General features: G+C 32.7%; 2 protein-coding genes across 2 annotated transcripts; one reads left to right on the top strand and one right to left on the bottom strand.

The window, feature by feature from the left end:
• Positions 1-439: 439 nt before the first annotated feature.
• LOC139843340 (uncharacterized) lies at positions 440-4470 on the bottom strand. The gene is made up of 5 exons (XM_071833418.1): positions 4174-4470; positions 3333-3410; positions 3147-3231; positions 2883-2971; positions 440-782 (listed from the first exon to the last, which is right to left on the bottom strand). The coding sequence occupies exons 1-5, from the start codon at positions 4459-4461 to the stop codon at positions 639-641; spliced, it is 684 nt and encodes a 227-aa protein (XP_071689519.1). The 5' UTR covers positions 4462-4470; the 3' UTR covers positions 440-638.
• Positions 4471-6270: 1800 nt separating this feature from the next.
• LOC139840692 (acid beta-fructofuranosidase-like) lies at positions 6271-9279 on the top strand. Its single transcript, XM_071830942.1, has 8 exons — positions 6271-6646; positions 6951-6959; positions 7050-7903; positions 7984-8145; positions 8238-8476; positions 8583-8670; positions 8750-8986; positions 9187-9279. The coding sequence occupies exons 1-8, from the start codon at positions 6271-6273 to the stop codon at positions 9277-9279; spliced, it is 2058 nt and encodes a 685-aa protein (XP_071687043.1).
• Positions 9280-23195: the final 13916 nt, after the last annotated feature.

Raw genomic sequence — 23195 nt, 5'->3', positions numbered from 1 at the left:
GAACAACCCTTCAATGCTACCAAAAGATGTCGAAAAATATTCTTTTTTACAAAATAGATCAACTAACTTTAAAAAAAAAAAAAAAAAAAAAAAAACCGAACGCTAAAAGAAGCAACTTTCACAAAGGAACAACCCTTCAATGTTAGATGTCGAATTTTTTTTTTTTTTACAAAATAGATCAACACTTTTTTTTTTTAACTCGCATTCAAAACGGAGCCCCCGGCGCGAAGCGAGGGCTCCGCAACTAGTTGTAGTTATTGGCCATCAAAATTATGAGTACAGACAATTTCATGCGATTTATAAATTTTCTTAATAATGTTAAGATCAGTTCCACATCCTTAATTATAGAATGATACATTGAATGTGTATAACAGTGATTAGTAAGAAAATTATTAAAAAACTTATCATGAACATATGATAAAAAGATTATGGTACTTTAACATATCGCAAGACAGATTAATCATGCACTCCTTTATAAATTTGATTACAAATGGCTAAATGATAATGTATTAAAATTAAAATGAATAATTAGGACTTCGGAAATATTAAACTGAAGTGAATGACGGCATGTTTGAAAAATGATCTGGGAACAAGAAAGGACCTTCTCAATGTGGTAAAATTCTATTTGATTCAAATGATCATGAACTGCTACAATTCACAATAAAAGGTCTTGTGAAGTTGATGAACTCGGATGTTCTGATTCCTAATTTTAGATCAATCTCCCCACCACCCAGCCAAAAGTATTCCGGTTGAAGTTTCACAATTGCTTCATCCAAAATAACCTGCCATTGTTCATCAGGAAATAAATTTGCATTGTCATGGGTAAACGGGTCGAAATCGCACCTCTATGACATCCTATCAGTATATTAGGAATCTTTACAATCATAAGTCATGCGCATTGTTGTAAAAAACCCCGATTACTCCTTTAAGAACAGGCCGTTCCGATTTTTCAAAATCTATTTAATTAATCGACAAAATACACCGGGGGTCCATGTGGTATGTTCAAAATTACAACCCGGGTCCAAAAGAATTTTTTTGACTTGGGGGGTCACTGTGGTATGCATTTGTTTCATGGGGAGTCCATTTGCCTAACACCGCTATCTTTTTCTGTTAACTTTCACCATGTGCATCGCATGTGAGGGTACTTTGGTCTTTTTACCTCATTTTATCTTTTTATCCCTTCGTTCCTTTTTATTTTCTTTTCTCTATTCTTTTTCTTTTCTTTCCCTGTGACCAAACTTTCAATCTTCATTTTCAATAATCCATCTCCGGTGCTGTAAACTCGGAAAGAAACCGATCAAATAATAAACCCAATTTTAAACCCACTTTCTTTCTTCACTCTGTCTTTTCATCCATCCCACAAAATGATGAACCCAATTTAAAACCCATCAAATAATAAACCCAATTTCAAACCCACTTTCCACTCCATATTTCTTAAATCAATTTAGTACAAATCCCTTTAATAATTACGCAGTAGTAGTTTGGTTGTAGACTCACTTCATGAAACAATTGTAAGCAGATGGGAGCATGTGTTGTAGATACATATAGCTAAAATAAGAATTAATCAATCAAAAAGTAGTTGGGTTTTAGTAATTTCAAGAGATTGATTTAATAACATACGCAGGTTTCAAGACGAAAGAAGCTTTGCCGCTTTGGGACGTGGGTTCATTTGAAGTTAATGACGAACAACGGCGGTCGTTTTTCAGATACACCGGAGGTCGATTACCTAGATTTAACAGCAATTGTTTATAGTGATTACCAGAGGTCGATTTCGTGTTTAACTTGTGTTATGAAAGATTTACTTTCAGATTTTGTAGTTGATGCTTAAAACGAAAGATAAAGCAAACAGGGGAGTATATACGGGAGTATATACAGATGAAGGCCAAGTGAAATCGAATGATTCATATAGCTAAACTTCTCAATGATGAAAGCCTAGTGAAATTATAGATATAACGATTGCAGGTTTGAGATGTGTTTTTGATCTCAAATTAGGGTTTTTAGTGTAAAGTGATTAATGAAGAATGGGTGCAGGTAACACCTAAAAGGGTGTAAAAGGAGGTAAAAGGATCAATGTACCCTCATGTGCAACTCATGTGCAACACTCTACCGTTAAGATATCACAAACGTTAGGCAAATGGACTCCCCATGAAACAAATGCATACCATAGTAACCCCTCGAGTCAAAAAATTCTTTTGGACCACAGCTGTAGTTTTAAACATACCACAGGGACCCCCCGTGTAATTTTGTCTAATTAATCAGTCAACGGTCAAATTCGGATTTGTTGGTCAAAATCAAAATTGGTTAATATTATAAAATGATTTAAACTAGAATTTAAAAGTTTTTGAACAAATGAATGATTATGTTTAGGTTTTTAGACATTAGGTTAAAGTTTAAGTTATGTTTATGGTTTTCATATACATTTACACATAAAATTTTGAAAAGAATTAATTAAATGTATAGAAAACCGATCCGATTAATCCCAGAATAGCCAATTACTCCCTACAAAATCCCGACCGAGTAATCCCCGAGTAGCGAGTTTTTGCATGGTCATGAGACCCTTATAAGTTCTCGGCAACAAGCTACTACAAACCTAATGTTGCTTAATTTATAATTTTTTCAGTTGGACATTCACATTAGTCTTTAACATTGGATTTGGTCATTACAAACGGTATATGAGAAATCTTTAGAAATGTATTGGGTTAAACAGGACATCATCATCATCATCCTTTGATAAACTCTATAACTCGTTTAGGTTGAACCACAAATCATCAATCTTGGTTCACAAACTAGAGGAAACGATTTTGGAAGCAGTATAACATCTTCAAAAACTTCGATTCAGTAAAAAAAAATTCAGAGAAGTTGTGCACATTAAAATAGCTTACCGGGATGTCTGTTTTCATACCAACACATGTTACTCCATTGTGTCCATAACCAGTTAGCTTGTTCGATATCTCTTCATGAGCAAGTCTCACTGCACCACCAAGTCAATGCATCAATGATCATATGGTAGAACAAAATATTTAACCCAATATTTTAAGTTCTTAACATTGTCATTATAATGTCAACCGTTAACAAGAACCATGAATGTGAAGTAATAACCTTTTTGTTATATGATACAAATAGAATAGATAGATGGTGTTACTTACAGTTGAATCTCTTTTTGGGTATCTTGCCATCGTTGAGCGTATAAAGAAAGTTTTTCACAGCGTCAGCACTAAATCGAGCAGTGTACTAAAAGGAAATGAATTACTTGTATTATAAATGAGAAATGATTGCAGGGTGGTTTGTATAGTTACAAACAGATACATCAAAAACTAAAAGAAAAAAAGCACCTGAACAACAACAATGTAGTATTTTGAATTGTGGCGGTCACTACAATCAGTAATATCAACTGCAGCTTGAGTATTGACCTGAAAAGAGCAACAAGATATAAGAAAAAGCGTAGATAATACATAAGTGCGACTCTTTCATTAGGTCTTTTGGGATTGTATATTTCAAGTGCTTATAGGTTAGCAGCTTAAATGTCACTACTATACAGCTGCATTTTAGCTTATTAATTTGGAATCGGATAGATTGTGATCAAACTTTATAGCAAATTCAATTGTATGTATCCAAACTTAAACGTTTATATGTATTAAACTTACGTTTGCCATTGTAAGTATCTAATGACTTATTCATCAGGTAAGGCAACCAAATTTGTTTCCACATCATCAATACTGGTGCCACACACTTACAAATTAATAGAGGTAACATTACAAAGTATATCAAAAATCGATAGTTTGATACAAACAATAAAAACTTAATTAATTGGAAATATGGAATAGAAGTTTGAGATGTTATTACATAATTAACTGTATCTCTAAAAACAAAAACAACAACAACCAAAAAAAAAAAAAAAAAAAAACAAGAGAAATACTTATTTTTGAGTTAACTGAGTGACGCTCATTTTAAACACACTATTTATATTATATTTAATTATTCCATAAGCAAATAAGCAATTAAATACTCAATAACTGGAATCATAATTCATATTCATAATTCATAATACATTCTATGAAACATTCGAAACGATTATTATCAGGAAATTGAACTCAGTCAAATTCATATAAACAAACGTAAATACGATTACTTATTTATTAATTAATTAATTAATAAGACGGAGTAGTAATGTACCAGAACAATGCTTTTGCAGAGATGATGAATTGATGAGGCGCCGAGAACGTCTCTACGAGATTCAAGGGACCAATCGTAGTAATCGGATGGAACGCGTTTGAATGAGAAGTCGTTGACGCCGCCGGCGATAAGGAGGGCGGAAAGGCGTGATTCCGTGGTGGTTGTGGCGGTGGTGGTGGTTGGGAGGTGGTTTTGAGTGTTGGATTTTGGAAGGATTAAGAGTTCGAGTTTTGCGATTTTATGGAGGATTTGGGTTTGTCGTCTCTCAAGCTCTGCTAATTCCTCCATTTTTGTTTGGGTCACGTCTCTAGGTTATATTTTTGATAATATACAGAAAATAAATACTTTACTCCTACTCAGCAACTCCATGAGACGACTCATCGGATCATTTTTCACGCAAACACATATTTTTCGAGCGAAAATTCGATCTGCATTACGAGAACTTAATCCCTAAATCATTCGGGGGCAAGCGGTGCAGGCCGTATCCTGAAATACGAGTCGATAAAACTTTCTCAAAGTCACTTCATAAATCGAGTAAATACTCTAAAATGTTTTAAAGAAGAAGAGTGTAACTTGAGACCTCCTATCCCATCCAATACAGGTGTTGAGTGTACCACTAGACCAGAAGAGTGGGTACACAACTCCAATTGTCTTCCATATAGATACTCTGATCGCTTAAAAGTAAATCGCTATGTGAAAGCACTTTGCAAATGTGTGTGCCAGCTTTATTTTGAGAGCACTTTGCAAATGGTGTGCCTGAGCTTTATTTGTATTAAAACTTCTCGTCATACAGAAGGTATCCGATGAAGATATTTCATAGTCATTCGATTATTACGGAAGATTTTAATGAGTTAAATGGGTTTCCGTTAAAAAATACAAGTTTAAGTGTCATTATCGATCTACGTTTTTTTTTTTTTCCAAATAGCCTTCAACAATGAGAGTTAACAAGCCGTTTAAAAGTCCACACTCTTCTACAACTATTTTATATTATTTATTATTTTAAATGACATAAAATGTGACATGCTTGTGTTACGAAGTTTTCAATTTGTTATAGAAAAAGTTATGTGGGGCGTCAGTTTACCCTATATTTTATGCGGCGTCTTTAAACCTTCTTTTGATGTGAGGGGTCATCATACTTTGCACTAGTTTTGTAAGGTCTCCGTCACAATGACCGTCAAAAAATTCCGTTAAATTGTATCATGTGCACACCAAGTGATGAGTAATTTCGTCATTTTATTTATGCCCGATTTTAACCAAAGGGTAATTGGCCTGACGGTATCGTGGTGGACCTCTTAACCAAGAAGTTGAGGGTTGAAGTCCCGTATTAGACATATTCGTAAATTATTGTAAATATTTGTGTAAAAGTGTGTGAGTTTGTCTTTTAAAAGAAAAAAAATATGCCCGATTTTATGATCACTTCATCACCTTCATCCTTTTTAAGTTTCTTCATCTTCAACTCTGAATTCATTTACCTAAATCAAAATTGTAAATATCTGAACTTATGCTAGCATCTCCAATAACATACTCGTAACAATTAAGATAAATGTTAAAAATCATTCTTCTCAATTTGTTCTGATTAAAAATTCCTACTAATACTCATAGCACCAATTGACAATTTCAATATTTTAATTCTCGATCTCTCCTCTTACAATTGGTTAGTTTTACCATTTGTCAATACTTTAATTAATTTCTTTATTACTTCATTACTTCATTTTCAGTAAGATTATACGGAGTAATAATAATAAGGATATAAGAGTATAAATCATTACTCATTTTCCTTTTATAATATTCGTAAAAGAAAAAAACTCAGTGTATTAATCTTTACCAAAAATAAAAAAAAATACTCCGTATATGAATCAGTTTATTATTTACCGACAAGGAAGGAGAATGTCAAAAAGTCAAATATTTTACACGTTATTTTCTCTATTTTCTTCTATACTTTCTCACCACCAAACACATTGTCACTTGCCCTTATATTTCTCCCACACTATTCTATTCTAAGTTAACAATTAGATCACCATATTAAGCTCAAAACATTAAAATAAAACAAACCAAAACTCTACCAAACTAACAAATGCCATAACACACTTAACAAACATGAAATCCAAACCTACATCTGATGTCGAAAACCCAACCGAGACAACCTCTCTTCTAGCAGCCGATCATGGTTATGTCCCATCGTTAGACGCAAATCAAGAAAACGATGACCAACAACCCAGTAAACCAGTTCTTCTTCTGATATCTGGGTTGTTGGCCATTGGCTTGTTGGCGGCTTTAATTATCGGAAATGTACACATTCCTGAAAGTGAAAACAATGTGCCATTTTTTGAGAGGATGAATCCTGTCGAACAAGGTGTATCTGAGAAATCGTTCAAATTACCGTATAATGCATCTTCTTTTTCATGGGCAGATAACATGTTAAGTTGGCAAGCACCCTCATTTCATTTCTATCCAGGAGAGAATTGGATGAACGGTAAAAATGTCATGTTTCATTGTACACACATATATTGTTATGTTACTATATTGTTAAACAATATTTGTAGCCATGTTATAAATCTTAAATAATACTACGGAGTACAACTTAAAAATAAAAACAACCCTTAAGATACTTCCTATTAAATAATAATCGATGAAAAATTTTGTTCCATTTATCAAGTATGTAACAACAGACGTTTATGTTTTGATACTTAATATTCTGCTTAATACTTAACTTTACACACGTTCTGATTTATCTTCTTTTGTTTTGATGGTGGCATTTGGACTTTGTATTCTTGCAGATCCAAATGGTAAGTTATTTAAAAAAAAAAATATTAATTTATAATGTATATATCATTTTAACAATGTAACTTTCTAATTTTGTAACTGTTTTATTATAGGTCCGGTGTTTTATAAGGGATGGTACCATTTATTTTACCAATATAGTCCAGAGGCCGCTGTGTGGGGCCCAATTGTGTGGGGTCATGCGGTATCGAGAGACATGGTTCATTGGAGACACCTCCCCATAGCAATGGAAAGAGACAAATGGTATGATGTAAATGGTGTATGGACCGGGTCAACAACCATCCTTCCAAATAATAAACTTCTTGTACTTTACACCGGTTCGACAAATGAATCGGTTCAAGTTCAATGCTTAGCATATCCAGCCAACCCATCTGACCCTCTCCTAGTTAATTGGATTAAGGCCCCTGCTAACCCGGTCATGGTCCCACCACCGGGGATTGGTATAAAGGACTTTCGTGACCCCACCACTGCATGGCTCACCCCGGAAGGGAAATGGCGGACAGTGATCGGGTCAAAAGTAAATAAAACCGGAATTGTGTTGATATATGACACCAAGGATTTCTTAAACTATGATCTGAAAAACGAATGGCTTCATCAAGTTGCGGGCACTGGAATGTGGGAATGTGTTGATTTTTACCCGGTTTCTAAAAATGAGTTTGGGCTTGATACGGGGGTGATTGGCCCCGATGTGAAACACGTACTTAAAGCTAGTATGGATGATGATAGATGTGATTATTACGCAATTGGAAAGTATGATCCGGTTAAAGGTAAATGGACCCCGGATGATCCTAAAATCGACGTTGGCTATGGTTTGCGATATGATTATGGGATTTACTATGCGTCGAAAACATTTTATGACCAAAATAAGAAAAGAAGGATTTTGTGGAGCTGGATTAAGGAAACCGATAGCGAAAAGTCAGATATCAAAAAGGGTTGGGCATCTCTTATGGTAACAAATTTTACATTTCTTGATACAATTTTAATTGTTACGATTTGCATAAAGTTTTCTCTTATTGTTAAAATGATTAGGCAATTCCAAGAACTGTTGCACTTGATCCAGCAACCGGTAGCAATTTGCTTCAATGGCCAATTGAGGAGATGGAGAAACTTAGATCAAATCTTATAGAGTTCAGCGACGTTAAACTTGAAACTGGCTCACTGATTCCTCTAAATGTAGGCCCAACATCTCAGGTATGTTAAAGTTCATGAGTTCAAATGACTTACCATGAGTTGTGGGCTTTTTATATGATATGAATTACATAAGTTATACTTTTTCATGATAGGTGGATATAATGGTTGAGTTTGAGCTAGATAAGGAGGTTGCTAATAGTTTACGCATAGGAGCCGGTGTGCCATATAATTGCGCTGGACATGGTGGAGCTGGCGTAAGAGATGCATTAGGCCCGTTTGGTATAACGGTTCTTGCAAACAAGAACTTAACCGAACACACCCCTGCTTACTTCTACATTGCCAAAGACAAGGGTGGAGACCTCACTACATTCTTTTGCTTTGATCAATCGAGGTATCGTTCAATATCATATTTAAAAGAAAATTGTTGTACATTCATAACAAAATGGAGCATATGAAATGATTTATTGTTTATAAAAGTTCATCTCATGTATGGTTAGATCTTCCATGGCAAAGGATGTCGATAAGTCTATTTATGGTAGTACAGTCCCTGTCCTTAAAGGCGAAAAACTCTCCATGAGAATATTGGTAACTTTTTTTCCATACCTAAAGTACAAGTTACATGTCTTTTCAAAATGTAGGTTTTAAGTATAAATTTGTTTTTCAGGTGGATCATTCGATAGTCGAAGGTTACGCACAAGGAGGAAGAACATGCATTACCTCACGAGCTTACCCAACCGAGGCGATTAACAATGATGCTAAAGTGTTCTTATTCAACAATGCTACTAAAGTTAATGTGACTGCTTCCCTCAAGATATGGCAAATGGGGCTTAGTTCAAGGAATGAAAGTGGATGGGTTTGGCTAGGCCCGTCGTTGATCTTACTTGTCGTCTTTTGGTTTGTGGTATGGACATGGCAAAATCAAAGAAGGAACGATCGGTCCTAAAGACGAAACGAGTTAGGTCGATGCAAACTTAGACTTTGAGCCCATTTAGTATCTAGTGTAGCCATGTTGGGTTAGGTAAAAAGAGAACTTCTACCTTATTAATAACTTGGCAAGACTCATCGATAATAACATATGCTATGTGATGCCCATATTCTCAGAGACCGGATTCGAGAAAAAGTTCGATCAAAAACGATGAAAACTTGGTTTTGTTTTTGCATACAACAAATAAGGCTAGTTTAGGCTTCACTTAGGCCTAGCAAGGGTCATAGGTTGAGTATGAGTAGATCAATGTGCCTTGATTTCTTTACTTTGAGTTGGGCTACTCTAGCCCGTATGATCTGGCCCAATACATAATATTTTGTTGCTAAACTAGTTGTTGAACCCTCGCTTCGCGCCGGGGGTTCAGTTTTCAATGTATTTTATTGCGTTTAGTTTGTAAAATTATTTCGTGCTAAAGAATGATGTCGTTGAAGCGCAACTCGAGTCGAACTAAAAGGTATAACCCGTGAAAGATTTAAATGTTATTTTAAATTAACAATATATGTCCATCTCCGCGTTTAGCTATGTAACTATCGACTTTTAAAAATTTAATGCAAAATCAACGTGTATGAAAAGTACCCCAAATATTTAGCGTTTTTTAAAAAGCGTCCGTTTTGCATCTAGTTAGTGACATTGTGTTCCTAAAATTATTTCGAGTTTAACGACGGTGTCTGAAAAATTTAACTCGTTGCGAGCGAGAAGATATGACCCGTTGAATATTTGGGTGAAGTTTATTTAAGATTTTTTATGAAAACTGGTATTTGACACTTTACCCTCTATTTGGGGGGTCGATTTGAATTTTTGGAAAAAGTGTAGGAGTATTTGTTGGTGTGAAATTTAGTTGGAGTTAAAAAAATTGAAATGATGAAAATGTTCATAGTTATTATTCACCAGGTTTGTGTTTTAGATAATATAGTAATAGTAATAATAGTAATAGTAATAGTAATAGTAATAGTAATAGTAATTAACCTAAGGAGTACTATGGAGTATAACTTCACGTCAAAGAAATAATATATTTTCCTCTAGAAATTTTAAAAATAAAAAAGTCGACGCGTTCTTAATTAAAAGACTATTTCTCAATGTACATGTGACATGCTTCTTTTGACATATACGTGAAAAACGTATGCGTCGGCTACATAATTTATCAAAAATATTTTATATCATATCACAAGATTTCCATAGTTTCACTTTATCTAAAATATTTTAAATTTGTCGAAGATTTCATTCGTATCTTTTTTACAATATCTCCGCCTAAGTTTCGAAACGTGTAAAATTGGAATAAACTAGAAAATGTATGGACCGCGCGATGCGGCGGTTGTTATTAGATGTCGTTTAGCTGGCTAAAAGTTGGGGAAAAGTGCTATGTATCGATACATAGCTTGTGTTATCGCTTTTATTACATACAGTCACTGGGTTTTACGTACTACTTATTATATAAACATAGCGACTCTAACAACGTGTTTTGGTTCGAGATTGCAATAGTATTAGTAATTAATGTTATGATTCATGGTTTTTGAAATTAGCTAAGATGTGTAACAATTTTCAATTAGTCCTTTGATGCGTTTCCAAGGTATCGCGAGACAACTCGAGGCGGAGGGAAAAATACGAGGTACTTTATTGCTCAAAGAAAGGGTGGGCTATTGATAAAGAATCGATTCCAAACCACAATGCTAGCAGAAGAAAGCCCCAGAAGAGTCTAGAGAGATGGATTACGTAAATTAAGAATGAGTGGATGGGGATGACGGTTTTTTTATATTTGAGAGAAGATGTCGTTTTTAAGGCTTTTAGGGAGTGTGTGACAAATTTTGTGGTGACAATTAGTGTGTAAGATAAAATGTGGATCAAGTCACTTTCGTATGATACACAATTTTGACGAGATTTTTATTCTGTCTTGCTTGGTAATCACACAAAATTAATATGCGTTGTCATTATTGTAATCGAGTCACTGTCATTTTTCTACAGCATGTACTAACGAGATTTCTTCTCAGTTGACATATTACTTCGCCCATTAAATTGTTTACGTTAATACATAGGGTCATAATGTGACGCCCCGTACAAAATCAACATGTACGGATCATCAACAACATGATCATTACACGGTTACAACACTATATGCTGTTTAAAAACAAGTTTTGCATTCATGAAAAGATAACGTCTTTACCAACGTCACATGTTTTACAAAAGATAACGTGCTTCTACGAATAGAAAGCATTAACATAAGTACGTGACACAAAGGTCATTACAAAGCCATTGTTCAAAAATAGCATAAGTTGTGAATGCAAAATAAAAGTTCCATGCTTGAGACATCTCTAAACAATGCAGCGGAAGTCTAACACAGCGAGTCTGTAACAACAAGTCTATAACACCAAGACTATAACAGCAAGTCTAACAGCGGAAGCAACAACGTCTAAGCACCTGAGAAATACATGCTTTAAAATGTCAACACGAATGCTGGTGAGCTATAGTTTGTTTGTAAACATCAATGTAATGTAGACCACGAGATTTCGTATTCAAAACAGTATCTCAAATCAGTATGATAAAGTATATGCTTATCCGTGGGCACCCGGTAACTAACTTAACGTAAAATAAATATCACCCTCTAAAAGTACACTTGGCGAGTGCGTATGTTCTCGAAGTATTAAACACCCGTTAATTGCTAGCGCGACTAGCCCGAGTTGGGATGTCAAACCCTATTGATCCATATCTAAGATTCGCGTCTACCGATTCAAAAACCAATAGTGAAACGTTACCGTGCTAAGGGGAAAGTTTATGCCGTTATATAACCCACACATATATAAAGTTTAAGTACTCGTGTCAAGTAATTAAAATATAAAAAGCGCATGTATTCTCAGTCCCAAAAATAGTAAAGTAGAAAGGGAGTTATAACTCACAGTGAACAATGCGGTAAAAGTCGATATGAAAAGTATGCAAGTAGTAAGTCGATCCGAAAGGTCCTCAACCTAAGTCAAAGGTTACTAAGTCAGTAAATTGTCCCAGAAGGTTTAAAAGTACGTAAGTAAAGTCCTAAGCATCATCATCGTCATCATCATTCGTAAAAGATAAAGTAAGTTTTCAACAAGAATAGAGATCGAAACAAAGGGCTGACTTCGGACAGCTGCTACGACCTCTATACAAACTGAAAAGATGCGTGATCAGTGGCCAAGGCTCCGTATGTGAGTCATCTTACCGCTGTTTAATTTTCAGATCCTAACTCGATGTCGTTTGACCGTGGCGACGGTTCAAGCGCGAGTAGGTCAGAATATTCAGCACGTCGTTACAAAGGCGTAGTGATTTTCGGAAGGCTATAAATCTTAAACCGTATATCGGATTTAGGCGAGTCTTAAACGAAAAGTCATCTAATCGAACCGAACTATCTGGAAATCAACTTTCCAGAAGCCCCGAGAGTCTGATAAGACCCCGAAATACAGAAAACAAGTGCTCCGGTGGGTTTCTTGGTGCTTGATGCTCATCACGGTTCTCATCCTTGATGCGTGTAAGCTTCAATTGTACAACTCTTTGATGTTTTAGTATCACTTTGACCAAGTTTCAACCATCAACACATAATGTCAAGACTACGAAGAAATACAACTCACTTAAGAGCTTTAGAAGGATGATGAACCAAGGTTCCATCATGTTCTTAGTCTTAACACAAATACAAGTTCTATTCAAGATTAAAGCTACAAAATTTGATTCAAATCAAGCAAGACCTTGAGTTACATAAATTTGATCAAACAAAGTAATGAAACCCTAAGCTAGAAAGCTTGGATCCCTTAACAATAATTATGATATTTCAAAGCTAGAAAGCTTGAATCTTTTATGTTCTTGAAGATCTTTAAAGCAAAAGGTTAGATCTTCAAGTTTCATGAAGATCATAAACACAAGTTTTGATCTTTTAACAAAAATAAAGAGATCATAAGCTAGAAAACTTAGATCCAACAAAGTAATGAAGATTCAAAGCTAGAAAGCTTGAATCTTCATGTTCTTGAAGGATTCAAATCAAAGTTTGAATCTACAAGATATAACAAGATCAAAAAGCTAAAAAGCTTGATCTTAAGATGATGATGATGATGTCGTGATTGTGAAGAGAAGAATAAGAAGAAGAAGAAGAAGAAGAAGAAAATTTAAAACTTACAATTTTTGTGTGAGAAAGACTAGAGAGAAAATTAGATAGCAAGTGTGTGAAAAATGAGAATGAGATCAAGTGTGAAATGGGAGAATGAGGCTTGATATTTATAGTGGTGGATGGGTGGTGGGTGTCTCCAAAACTGTAGCATCATGGGGGGGACAAGGGGACAACTTTTTGCTTTTTGCATGGTGGTGGTCTAAAAGTGGTGCTTATTGTTGGGATTCCATGCAACATGTGTAGTAATGGTTAACAAAAATGCTAGTATGTTGGCTCATCTTAATGGGTTTTTGTCCTACTTCTTAATGGGTCGTAAATCCATTAAAGTTGGGCTAATTCAATGGTCCATTAACTAGAGTATGGTGGGCTTAAGTCCATTAAGGTAAAAAGTCCAATAAGACCAACTAGTGTGCATTAGTAAATTACTAAGCAACCAATAAGCCAAGTAATTTTCATTAGAAAATAACAATTAGTTTTACGTAGTCATAATATTCCAATTATGACAAAAGTTTAACGTGTATAAAGTACGTATCTCGTTATAAAACGACAAGTGACACTAACGGTCATAAAAGCATTCGAGGATCAAGTTAAGTGATTAAACACATAATAACACGTTGTAAGGTATTAACGAGAGTAATTAATCATGAATAAAGATCCCAGAGCATAACTAGCTCAGTACGCTTATATACGCAGATCCGTGCAAGTATAGAGCACAAAAATATAAGTCGAAAAAGTCGGGTCGTTACATTACCCACCCGTTAACGAAAATTTCGTCCCGAAATTTTGAGGAGTGACTAACAACGGTACCGAATTTGAAGAAGAAGGAGCGTATCAAAGTTTCGAGAGACTCGTGGGCTCAGAAGTGAGCTATTTACCTTGAAAGGTACTTGGGCATGTAAAAGTAAGAATAGGTATGTGCCATTAATTAAGTCTCTTGACCTTAAGATCAACAAATTAATTTCGTTTCTTGCTAACATGAATATGTCATCTGAATATATATCCTCAAAAGGAAAGATGATGTTTTTAGCCTTACAGGCATCTTCAGTAAGCTGGATGCATGAAATGCATCATGATGTAACGACCAGTCCTAATCCATAAGGACGAATACAATAACATATGATTACATTGCGAGGTATTTGACCTCTATATGATACAATTTTCAAACATTGCATTCGTTTTTAAAAGACAATTTCTTTACATCAAAAAAATTAACAGGCATGCATACCATTTCATAATATCCAACTATAAATGACCTAAACTGTCATTTACTTAACTCATGATCTCTATTGAACTCAACGACTTGAATGCAACGTCTTTTGAAATATGCCATGATTGACTCCAAGTAATATCTTTAAAATGAGCAAATGCACAGCGGAAGATTTCTTTAATACCTGAGAATAAACATGCTTTAAAGTGTCAACCAAAAGGTTGGTGAGTTCATTAGTTTATCATAATCCATCAATTTCATATTTTTAATAGACCACAAGATTTAAATTCCATCTTTCATAAACATAATCTCGTATCAGGCATTTCGCACTGCATAGAGATAAAAGTTATTCATACGAACTACAAACACCTGGTAATCGACCTTAACAAAATGCATCTAGAATATCCCCCGCATACCGGCATTCTGCACGATCATGCAAAAAGCATACAAACAGGCCACTCTTTTAAATATGATGGTTGTGTACACCTCACAAACAGATCATATCTTTTAAAGCTGGCGGTTGTATACCTATTTCGAAGTACTAAATCAGTTCAAATTCTCTGACTGGGGCTTGTTAGTGCCCATAGATCTATCTTTAGGATTCGCGTCAATTAGGGTGTCTGTTCCCTAATTATCAGATTACCAGACTAAAAGGGGTGATATCCGGTGTACTCATAACTCATTCGTAGAATGTTTTTAAGTACTTGTGTCTATTTCGTCAAACATTTATAAAAGTAGCGCATGTATTCTCAGTCCCAAAAATATATATTGCAAAAGCATTTAAAAAGGAAGTAACGAAACTCACAATACTGTATTTTGTAGTAAAAATACATATGACGATATTGAACAATGCAGGGTTGACCTCGGATTCACGAACCTATATCATTTGTATATATATTAAAATATATAATCGTAATCGAACAAGTTTATATATTATATTTTAAATTATATATTATACTTATTTAATTTGTGTATATATTCAAAATGTTTAATATTTATATAGTTTTATTTATATATATTTGATTAGTATTTTAATAAAAATACCTAACATGTTATATATGAATATTTATATGAACTTTGTTAATTTGACTAAAACATACTTACAATCTTAGTAATATCTTTAAAACTTTTATTTTCATAAACGTAATTATTTTTAGTAATATTGATATAGATAATGCTGATAATAATAATAATGATAGTTTTTAATGAAAACAAAATAATAATTTTTGGTAAAATAATCATAGTAGTAATAATAATAACTATATTAATAATAATAATATCAGTAATTTTTAATATAATGAATACTTTAATAATAATGATGATGATAAAGATAATAATTTTAATGTTAATACTTAATGCCTATTAATAATAATAATTATAATAATCTTTTTACGAATGATAATCTTAATAGTAATACTTTTGTTAATAATAATAATACATCTAAAATGATACTGATACTAATATTAATGATAATATTAATGGTTATAATACTTATGATAATATTAGAAATCTTATTAATAATGATTATATTAATAATCGTTTTACTTAATAATAATACTTATATTGATAATAACAATAAAAAATAATAATAATCATAATTGTAACTAAGGTTATGATAATACTAATAATAATAAATGGTAACTAATACTTATATTAGTAATAGTCTTATAAAAATTAATAATAATGATAATAATAAGAATATTTAGTGATAATACTAGTAATGATAATAATAATAATATTAGTAATAATAATACAATTATAGTATTAATCTTTATGTATATAATAACAATTATAATTACTAATAATAGCAATAACAATATCAATCATAATAATACTAGTAACAATAATAATAATAAATATAACAATAATAATAATAATCATAACAATAAATAAATAGGTAATTAAATGAATAACTACCTCAATGGAAAGACTAAAAAAAAAAATGTTCCGATCCAGGCTTGAACCCCCGACTTCTCTCTACCCCGACACCCACACAAACCATCCAGCTATCCTTATATTTCTGAAATGATACCAACTGAAAATTTTATGAACTTGTTTCTGTTTATATGTCTTCCTCATCTTCTTCCCTAATAACTAGTCGACCAGAGGTAATCCTAACAGCAATACTAGGTTTGATTGGTGACTTGGATTTGAAACAAAATATCGGTTTTGAGTGTTATTGATTAACAAAACAGAAACAGAAATCAAACAGCAAAAACAGTGTCGATATGAACACTTATGAACTCGAAGTTTGATTTTGAAATAGAGACCATTTTAGCTCACGATTCCTACATGAAATAGGTTCTAATTCCTTCCTAGAAACTTGCTAAATCCTCAATTGAACTTTAATTGTAACAAAAAATCCGAATTCGATCGATGAACACTGTTTGACTTTTGAATTCGAAAACTTTGACCTGTAAATTAGAGCTTGATACTAAAAATTGGAAGTTTAATCTTTCCAGATAGTTTGAATAGAAGATTTCCAACAAGACTGCATTATTACTTTTTGGTTTTTCATTCGAATTCAAAGTTCTTGTGATTCAAGTATGAAACAAGGTAAACGAGCTGTGGGAAGAAGAATTTGATAGATGGAATAATTTCAGACAGTTTACATTGATTTTTGAGGATGGATACATTAAGATAATTCCTTAAGTACTTGCTTACCAACGATTAATTTATAATATTGAATTCGATCGTACATGTTTTCTTTATCAGACACAAACAAGAATGAAGAAGAAAAAGGGTGCGGTTTGATTATGATGGATAACAATTTTTGTTTGTAATATAGTTGATTTGTACTGGAAATCAATCATACACAGTTATATTGAAAGATGGGAACTGAATTGGATCCTAAGATTTAATTTACGTATTTATCTATATTCATATATGTATATAATTTTATTTTATATATATATATATATATATATATATATATATATATATATATATATATATATATATATATATATATATATATATATATATATATATATATATATATATATATACTGATATATATATATATATATATTTCTTAATTTTGATACTTAACTAGTATGATTATATTAATACTATTAATAATATTAATAATAATAATAATATTAATACTATTGATAAAGAGTTTAATAAATAATAAATAAAACTATGACAATATTAACATTAACCAAAATGAAAATTTTCAATAAATTTAGTTACTAATAATAATAAAAAAATGATAATAATAATCCTATAATACTATTAATATTATTAAGGATAATAATAATAATAATAATAATAATAATAATAATAATAATAATAATAATAATAATAATAATAATAATAATAATAATATAATCCCTTATACCTATAAAATTATATATATATATATATATATATATATATATATATATATATATATATATATATACACTTTATTTTTAAAATATAATAATATTAATAATACAAATATTATTATTAATAATAATAATGAAAGTAATGATCATAATACTAATATAACATTTATACTTTAACTTGTAAGTAAGTTTAATATATTGATAATTCATATTATTAAGTATGTAATATTTAATAACATCTTATATATGTAATAACACATATTATTTATTTAATATTTATATATTTTATATTTAAGTCAACTTACTTCTAATAGTAATTAGGTTTAGAAACTATATATATATATATATATATATATATATATATATATATATATATATATATATATATATATATATATATATGTATATATATTCGTTTATTTATTTTAATGGCAACTTAATTATTTTATATGTTATTTTACATTTTTAATTCTAATTGATTAACGTATATTAAATCAATTTATTATATATACATTTGTTTATATTTTTATATATATGTAAATACATATATTTATATATTCACTTTTATTTACACACATTCGTTCGTGAATCGTCGAAATTGGTCAAAGGGTAATTGCATATATGAAATCAGTTCAAAATCCTTTAGAGACTCAACATAACAGACTTTGCTTATCGTGTCGAAATAATATAAGAATAAGAATAAAGTTTAAATTTGATCGGAAATTTTTGGGTCGTCACACATGAATGTTACCAAACTCATCTAAAACATTGAGCGCTTATGTTGCAATACAAAGCTGACAGATAGAATAGAAAACATGGTGATCATAACCATGTGAATTTTACTAACTCCTTAATTTAGGAAGGAGACCATAGGCATAAAGAACCCGATATTTAAGGAAAACGTTTGATTTGAATAATTGAATTAAAATTTTAACTGAAAGTGACTAATCAGACTTATATGCAATGCAAGCCATAATTATTTATAGTGCCTTCAGGACGGTCTGAACGATCAATGAAAGATATCACTCAGTTTAACATACTGCATGTGAACTTATCCTTGGATGGAATGAAAGCACAGTTCCATAATATAACTATATCCTTTCAGTTACATGTTGAAGTTATGGTTAACATCGACTAGAGCAACATATAGTTGCAACCAACGAAGGAAGATATATATAGAGTAACCACATCAGTGTTATAGATGTTTTAAGCAGTTCCTTCCAAGAGGATTACATTTCCGAAAGAAAATTGCACGAAAGGTGTGATCTTTGAACGAGAGTGAACTCTTCGTACAACGAGCGAGTTGATCTGAATTTATCCTTATACGTAAGGGGATGTGCAGATGAGAAGATACGTGAACCCTTGGTCATAAAGAATGGTTCACTCAAAGCGAAAAGAATCTCAAAAATGATTTCTTGTACCTCAACATACTGATTCGTAGAGATGATGTTTACGAGGGTGTTGCGATTAGCCGTGAAATATTGAGAATAGAAACTCACCTAGTGCCTTTCCTACAATAGGTGACCACTGAGTGTACCTCAGAAAACTGATTTATCAGTCCGCGTTTTTGCCATGTCTAACCTTAAAAGGAACATTTTATGAGCGCAAAGACTTCCTAAAAAATTTTATAAAATTGCCATCCAAAGTGGCTCAAGAGTTTTTAACAAAGATCTTAATGGTAAGCTTCATCCCTAAACGGAGGACGAGAAGAAGTGTGATCCATACGTGGTGTAGTCTAATACGAAAACCTTTAATAAAATCAACCAAGGAAGTTTCGAAAAACCTTTAAATATTTGATGCGACAACATAAACAGAACGAAGTTCCTGGTAAATTTAGAAGTATGTACAACGTGTACCATTTTGCACAAAACCATTTGACTTAAGTTAAACAACTCAATAAAGGAGCAATTTTTAAATAATTTGAAGGTTTAACTTAGTATGTACTAACCCAAAATAAGTAAGGGTAAATTTATTAACTTAATTATATACATACATATATGATTTTATAAATCGCATAAGTGACAGAAAAATTTTATTACTTTCATTTGTCCATAAATCTCGTGAGGACCACACAAATAAATGTGTAAAAATTTTGATAAATATAGTTTTTCGTATTTCAGAGGTTACGAGTTGAAAAAGATCGAGTGAAAAATCTTTGAATCATCGGGTGACATGTTACTAGGTAATGAAAACTAATGAATTAAATGTAGTTTTGATAATTATCAGGACATAAGTCTTTGGGCCAAAAATGTTCACGTGCGAAGCCGTTGCTAAAAAAGTGAGGTATAAAGGATAGAGCATGAGGACGAGAAGTTAATCGCTTCTTGATTTTGCAAAATGCCAAACAGGTTATGACTAATATTAAAGTCTGAATACTGATGGTGTTAATATCACTAAATGAGAATTCCCCTGGAATAAGTCGGGACTTAGAGTTATGTAAGAAAGAGCATCGCTCTAACAGGTGTGGCAAATAAGATCCCTGGGGTCACGCAATAATTTTGAATGGTTTAAGTGTTAGCGGATGTCCAGAGGTTCTGCATGACGTGGCAGTAAGTGCCTTTATCACATACACACACATACACACACACACATGAATCTCTCGATTTTGACGGTTGTAAAGTCTTCACGATGACTTGGATACGAATAACACAAAAAAAAAATTATATAACAAGCAACGAAATTTTTTATAGAAATCGTTTGAGGTGACAATGTAAGAAAAGAAACGAAGTTCTTCGTAAACTAGAGTTATGTACAACATGTACTATTCTAAGTAAAATATCTTTTGAATAAAATAATTGATTTGTAAAAGTGAAAGTAAAATTTCATATGTAATAGTCAAAAATAAGTAATTATTTACTTTATTATATGTAACATATACGATTTCTAAAATTTGTACGAATGACAATAAAATAAATTTTATTTTTATAAAACTTCAAAAATAGTGTGTGTAAAATTTTGGCAAACAAAATTTTCATATTTCGGAGGTTACAAGTTGGAAAAAGATTGATGAGGATCGAGTAAAAGAAATTTTTTTTTTTTTTGAAAATTTCGGGTGATATCCGAGCAACAATGTCACAAGGTAATGAAAACTATTGAATTTAAATGTGGTTGATGACTAGTAGTAGGGCATAAGTCCTTCGACCAAAAATGTTTAAGTGTGAAGCTGTTGCTTATAAGTGAGGTACGAATGGGAGAGTATGAGGATGAGAATTAACCACCCATTGATTTTGGAAAATTTCAAACTGGTATGACTAATATCGAAGTAAGAAGGATGATGGTGTGATTATCATCAAATAAGAAATCTCTCGGAATAAGTTAGGATTTAGATTCGCGTAAGAATGAGTATCAAATAAGACTCTTGTGTAGTCTTTAATATAGAATTTTGAATTGCTGAAGTGACGGGATACAATTTCCTTTATGTATCGTTGTGCAAGTTTGTCCATTGTATCGGTTTCTTTCGTGGTTAGAAAGTGAGCAGTTTTGGTGAGACGGTCAACAAGAATCCAGATAGTGTCATAACCGCCTATCATTTTCGGTAGCTTTGTGATGAAATCTATTGTTATTCCTTCCCATTTCCATTGCGAGATTTCGGGTTGTTGAAGTAACCCAGATGACTTTTGGTGTTCGGTTTTGACCTTGAAACAAGTCAGACACTTTCCAACGTAAGTAGCAATGTCCTTTTTAAGGTTCGGCCACCAATATTGTTCCTTGATATCGTGGTACATCTTACCAGCTTCGGGATACTTCTCTCCCCGTAAACTATTAATGGCTCACCATTCTTGCGAGGTATACGAATAATCTTCTCACTATAAATAACTTTTGCTTTCATCCTTGAAAGCCAGTTCGTTCCAACTATTTCATCAAAGCTTCCTAACTTGATGAGTATTAGGTTAATCCTAAAGTCCATTCCAACTATTACATCAAGCTTCCCAAATTGATAGGTGTTAGGTTAATCTTAAGGTTCATTCCAACCAAATCTTATTATACTACTGTGAAAAATTCTACCAATCTTCTCAAATAACATCTGCTTGTGCGTAGGTAACTAATCCTTTCCAACTACTACTTAAAACTTCCAAGTTTTGTTGACATGAGGTCATCTCCAAATGACCCTCCTGTAAATTTTAAGGTACTACCTTAAATTATTCCTCTACCTCTGCCAGCTTACCATTAGCTTGTCCTATATAATACTTAACTCTCATGGTTGTTAATGGCTTATTAGTCATAACACTAAGGTTCTTAGATATAAGGTTTCTATTGCTCTAGTATTAAATAACTTCGAGGCAATAAAACGTTGTGACGAAATGTACCCTAACTAAAATCAGGATCCATGTGAGTCTCCATAGCTGAGATAATGATTGCTCTAACGCAAGTAAGTCCAAAGTTTTTCCTATTTGAGAACTTTTTCCTTAAGTGTCCAGGGTGTCTATATCTATAACAAATTTTCGGGTTATCAATTCTGCAATCAAGGCCCTTCTTGTACAGTATCTGGGCTAAGTGGTTATTCTTTCCCTACCCCTAACAGACCATAATGCGTATACTCAAGTGGTTCCTACCAAAATTTTCTTTGAATCACTTCATATTTCTTATGTAGTAACATTGAAACTTCTGCATGATTTACTTCAATATAATCACGCTGGCCTGGTGTCATTATATTGTACTAAATAGTACGTTCATTCCAATATCACTCCATATGGTCAATGTAACGTGATCACTTCAAGTTCTACTCAATTTCATCTAACGGTGCTTTATCTATGCTATCTCAAAACAAAATCTACATAATTAATCTCATGGTTTCTCGGTGTGGGTGCGTAGGTTCTGTAGATCATGCATCAATGCCTAAATGTCCCGAAATTTTCTTCAAAATGTTCGGATTCAGGTAATGTCGTTAGGTTCCTTTCTAGAAATTCAATCTGGGTCTCGTGTCGAGTTATACGTATAGTGAGTAGTAATACGATATGTCTTGAGGTGACTCCCAAGTCTTTGGGTATGGCTGAGTATCAGTGAAAGACACTATGACCTTGTGAAAGGAGATGCCTTCCTGACTTTTCCAATGCCTAAGAGTGTTAGGGACCTAAGTCCAGAAGTGTCGTTAGATCGTCGCGTAGTGGTGAAGAATGAAAGAGATAAGTGACGGTCATGAAAGTGTACGGGATACGGGCCAACTTGCGGAAACTGAACAACCTTCTAATGTTCATACGTTGTACGTGGCTAATTAGGGTGAGCTTGGGGGTGGGGCGAGGTGCGGTTACTCCAAAAAGTCCTCACATATCTCTTCCTTCGAGGATCAACTTCAGTGGGCGTGTAATCCGAGGGGTACTCTTCCTAGATTGCGTGAAGTAACGTTTCGATCTCTAGAATGAGACGACCCGTCCTAATTCATCTGGACGAATACATTACATTTGGTTACATCATGAGGTATTTGACCTCTATATGATACATTTTACAAACATTGCATTCGTTTTTAGA

The sequence above is a fragment of the Rutidosis leptorrhynchoides genome, chromosome 4, assembly GCF_046630445.1.
Source record: "Rutidosis leptorrhynchoides isolate AG116_Rl617_1_P2 chromosome 4, CSIRO_AGI_Rlap_v1, whole genome shotgun sequence".
In the NCBI taxonomy this organism is placed as follows: Eukaryota; Viridiplantae; Streptophyta; class Magnoliopsida; order Asterales; family Asteraceae; genus Rutidosis; species Rutidosis leptorrhynchoides.
The sequence above is the reverse complement of the archived record's forward strand: the minus strand, read 5'-3'. Positions and strand labels throughout refer to the sequence as shown.

Bases quoted from the DNA above. Each gene is read 5' to 3' on its own strand.
- LOC139843340 (XM_071833418.1), bottom strand. From the start codon at position 4,461: ATGGAGGAATTAGCAGAGCTTGAGAGACGACAAACCCAAATCCTCCAT. The intron at 3,232-3,332 runs GTGCTTTTTTTC...ATTTCCTTTTAG, and splicing joins ACTACATTGTTGTTGTTCAG to TACACTGCTCGATTTAGTGC. The intron at 2,972-3,146 runs GTAAGTAACACC...TTGGTGGTGCAG, and splicing joins ACCCAAAAAGAGATTCAACT to TGAGACTTGCTCATGAAGAG.
- LOC139840692 (XM_071830942.1), top strand. From the start codon at position 6,271: ATGAAATCCAAACCTACATCTGATGTCGAAAACCCAACCGAGACAACC. The intron at 7,904-7,983 runs GTAACAAATTTT...TAAAATGATTAG, and splicing joins AGGGTTGGGCATCTCTTATG to GCAATTCCAAGAACTGTTGC. The intron at 8,671-8,749 runs GTAACTTTTTTT...TTTGTTTTTCAG, and splicing joins AACTCTCCATGAGAATATTG to GTGGATCATTCGATAGTCGA.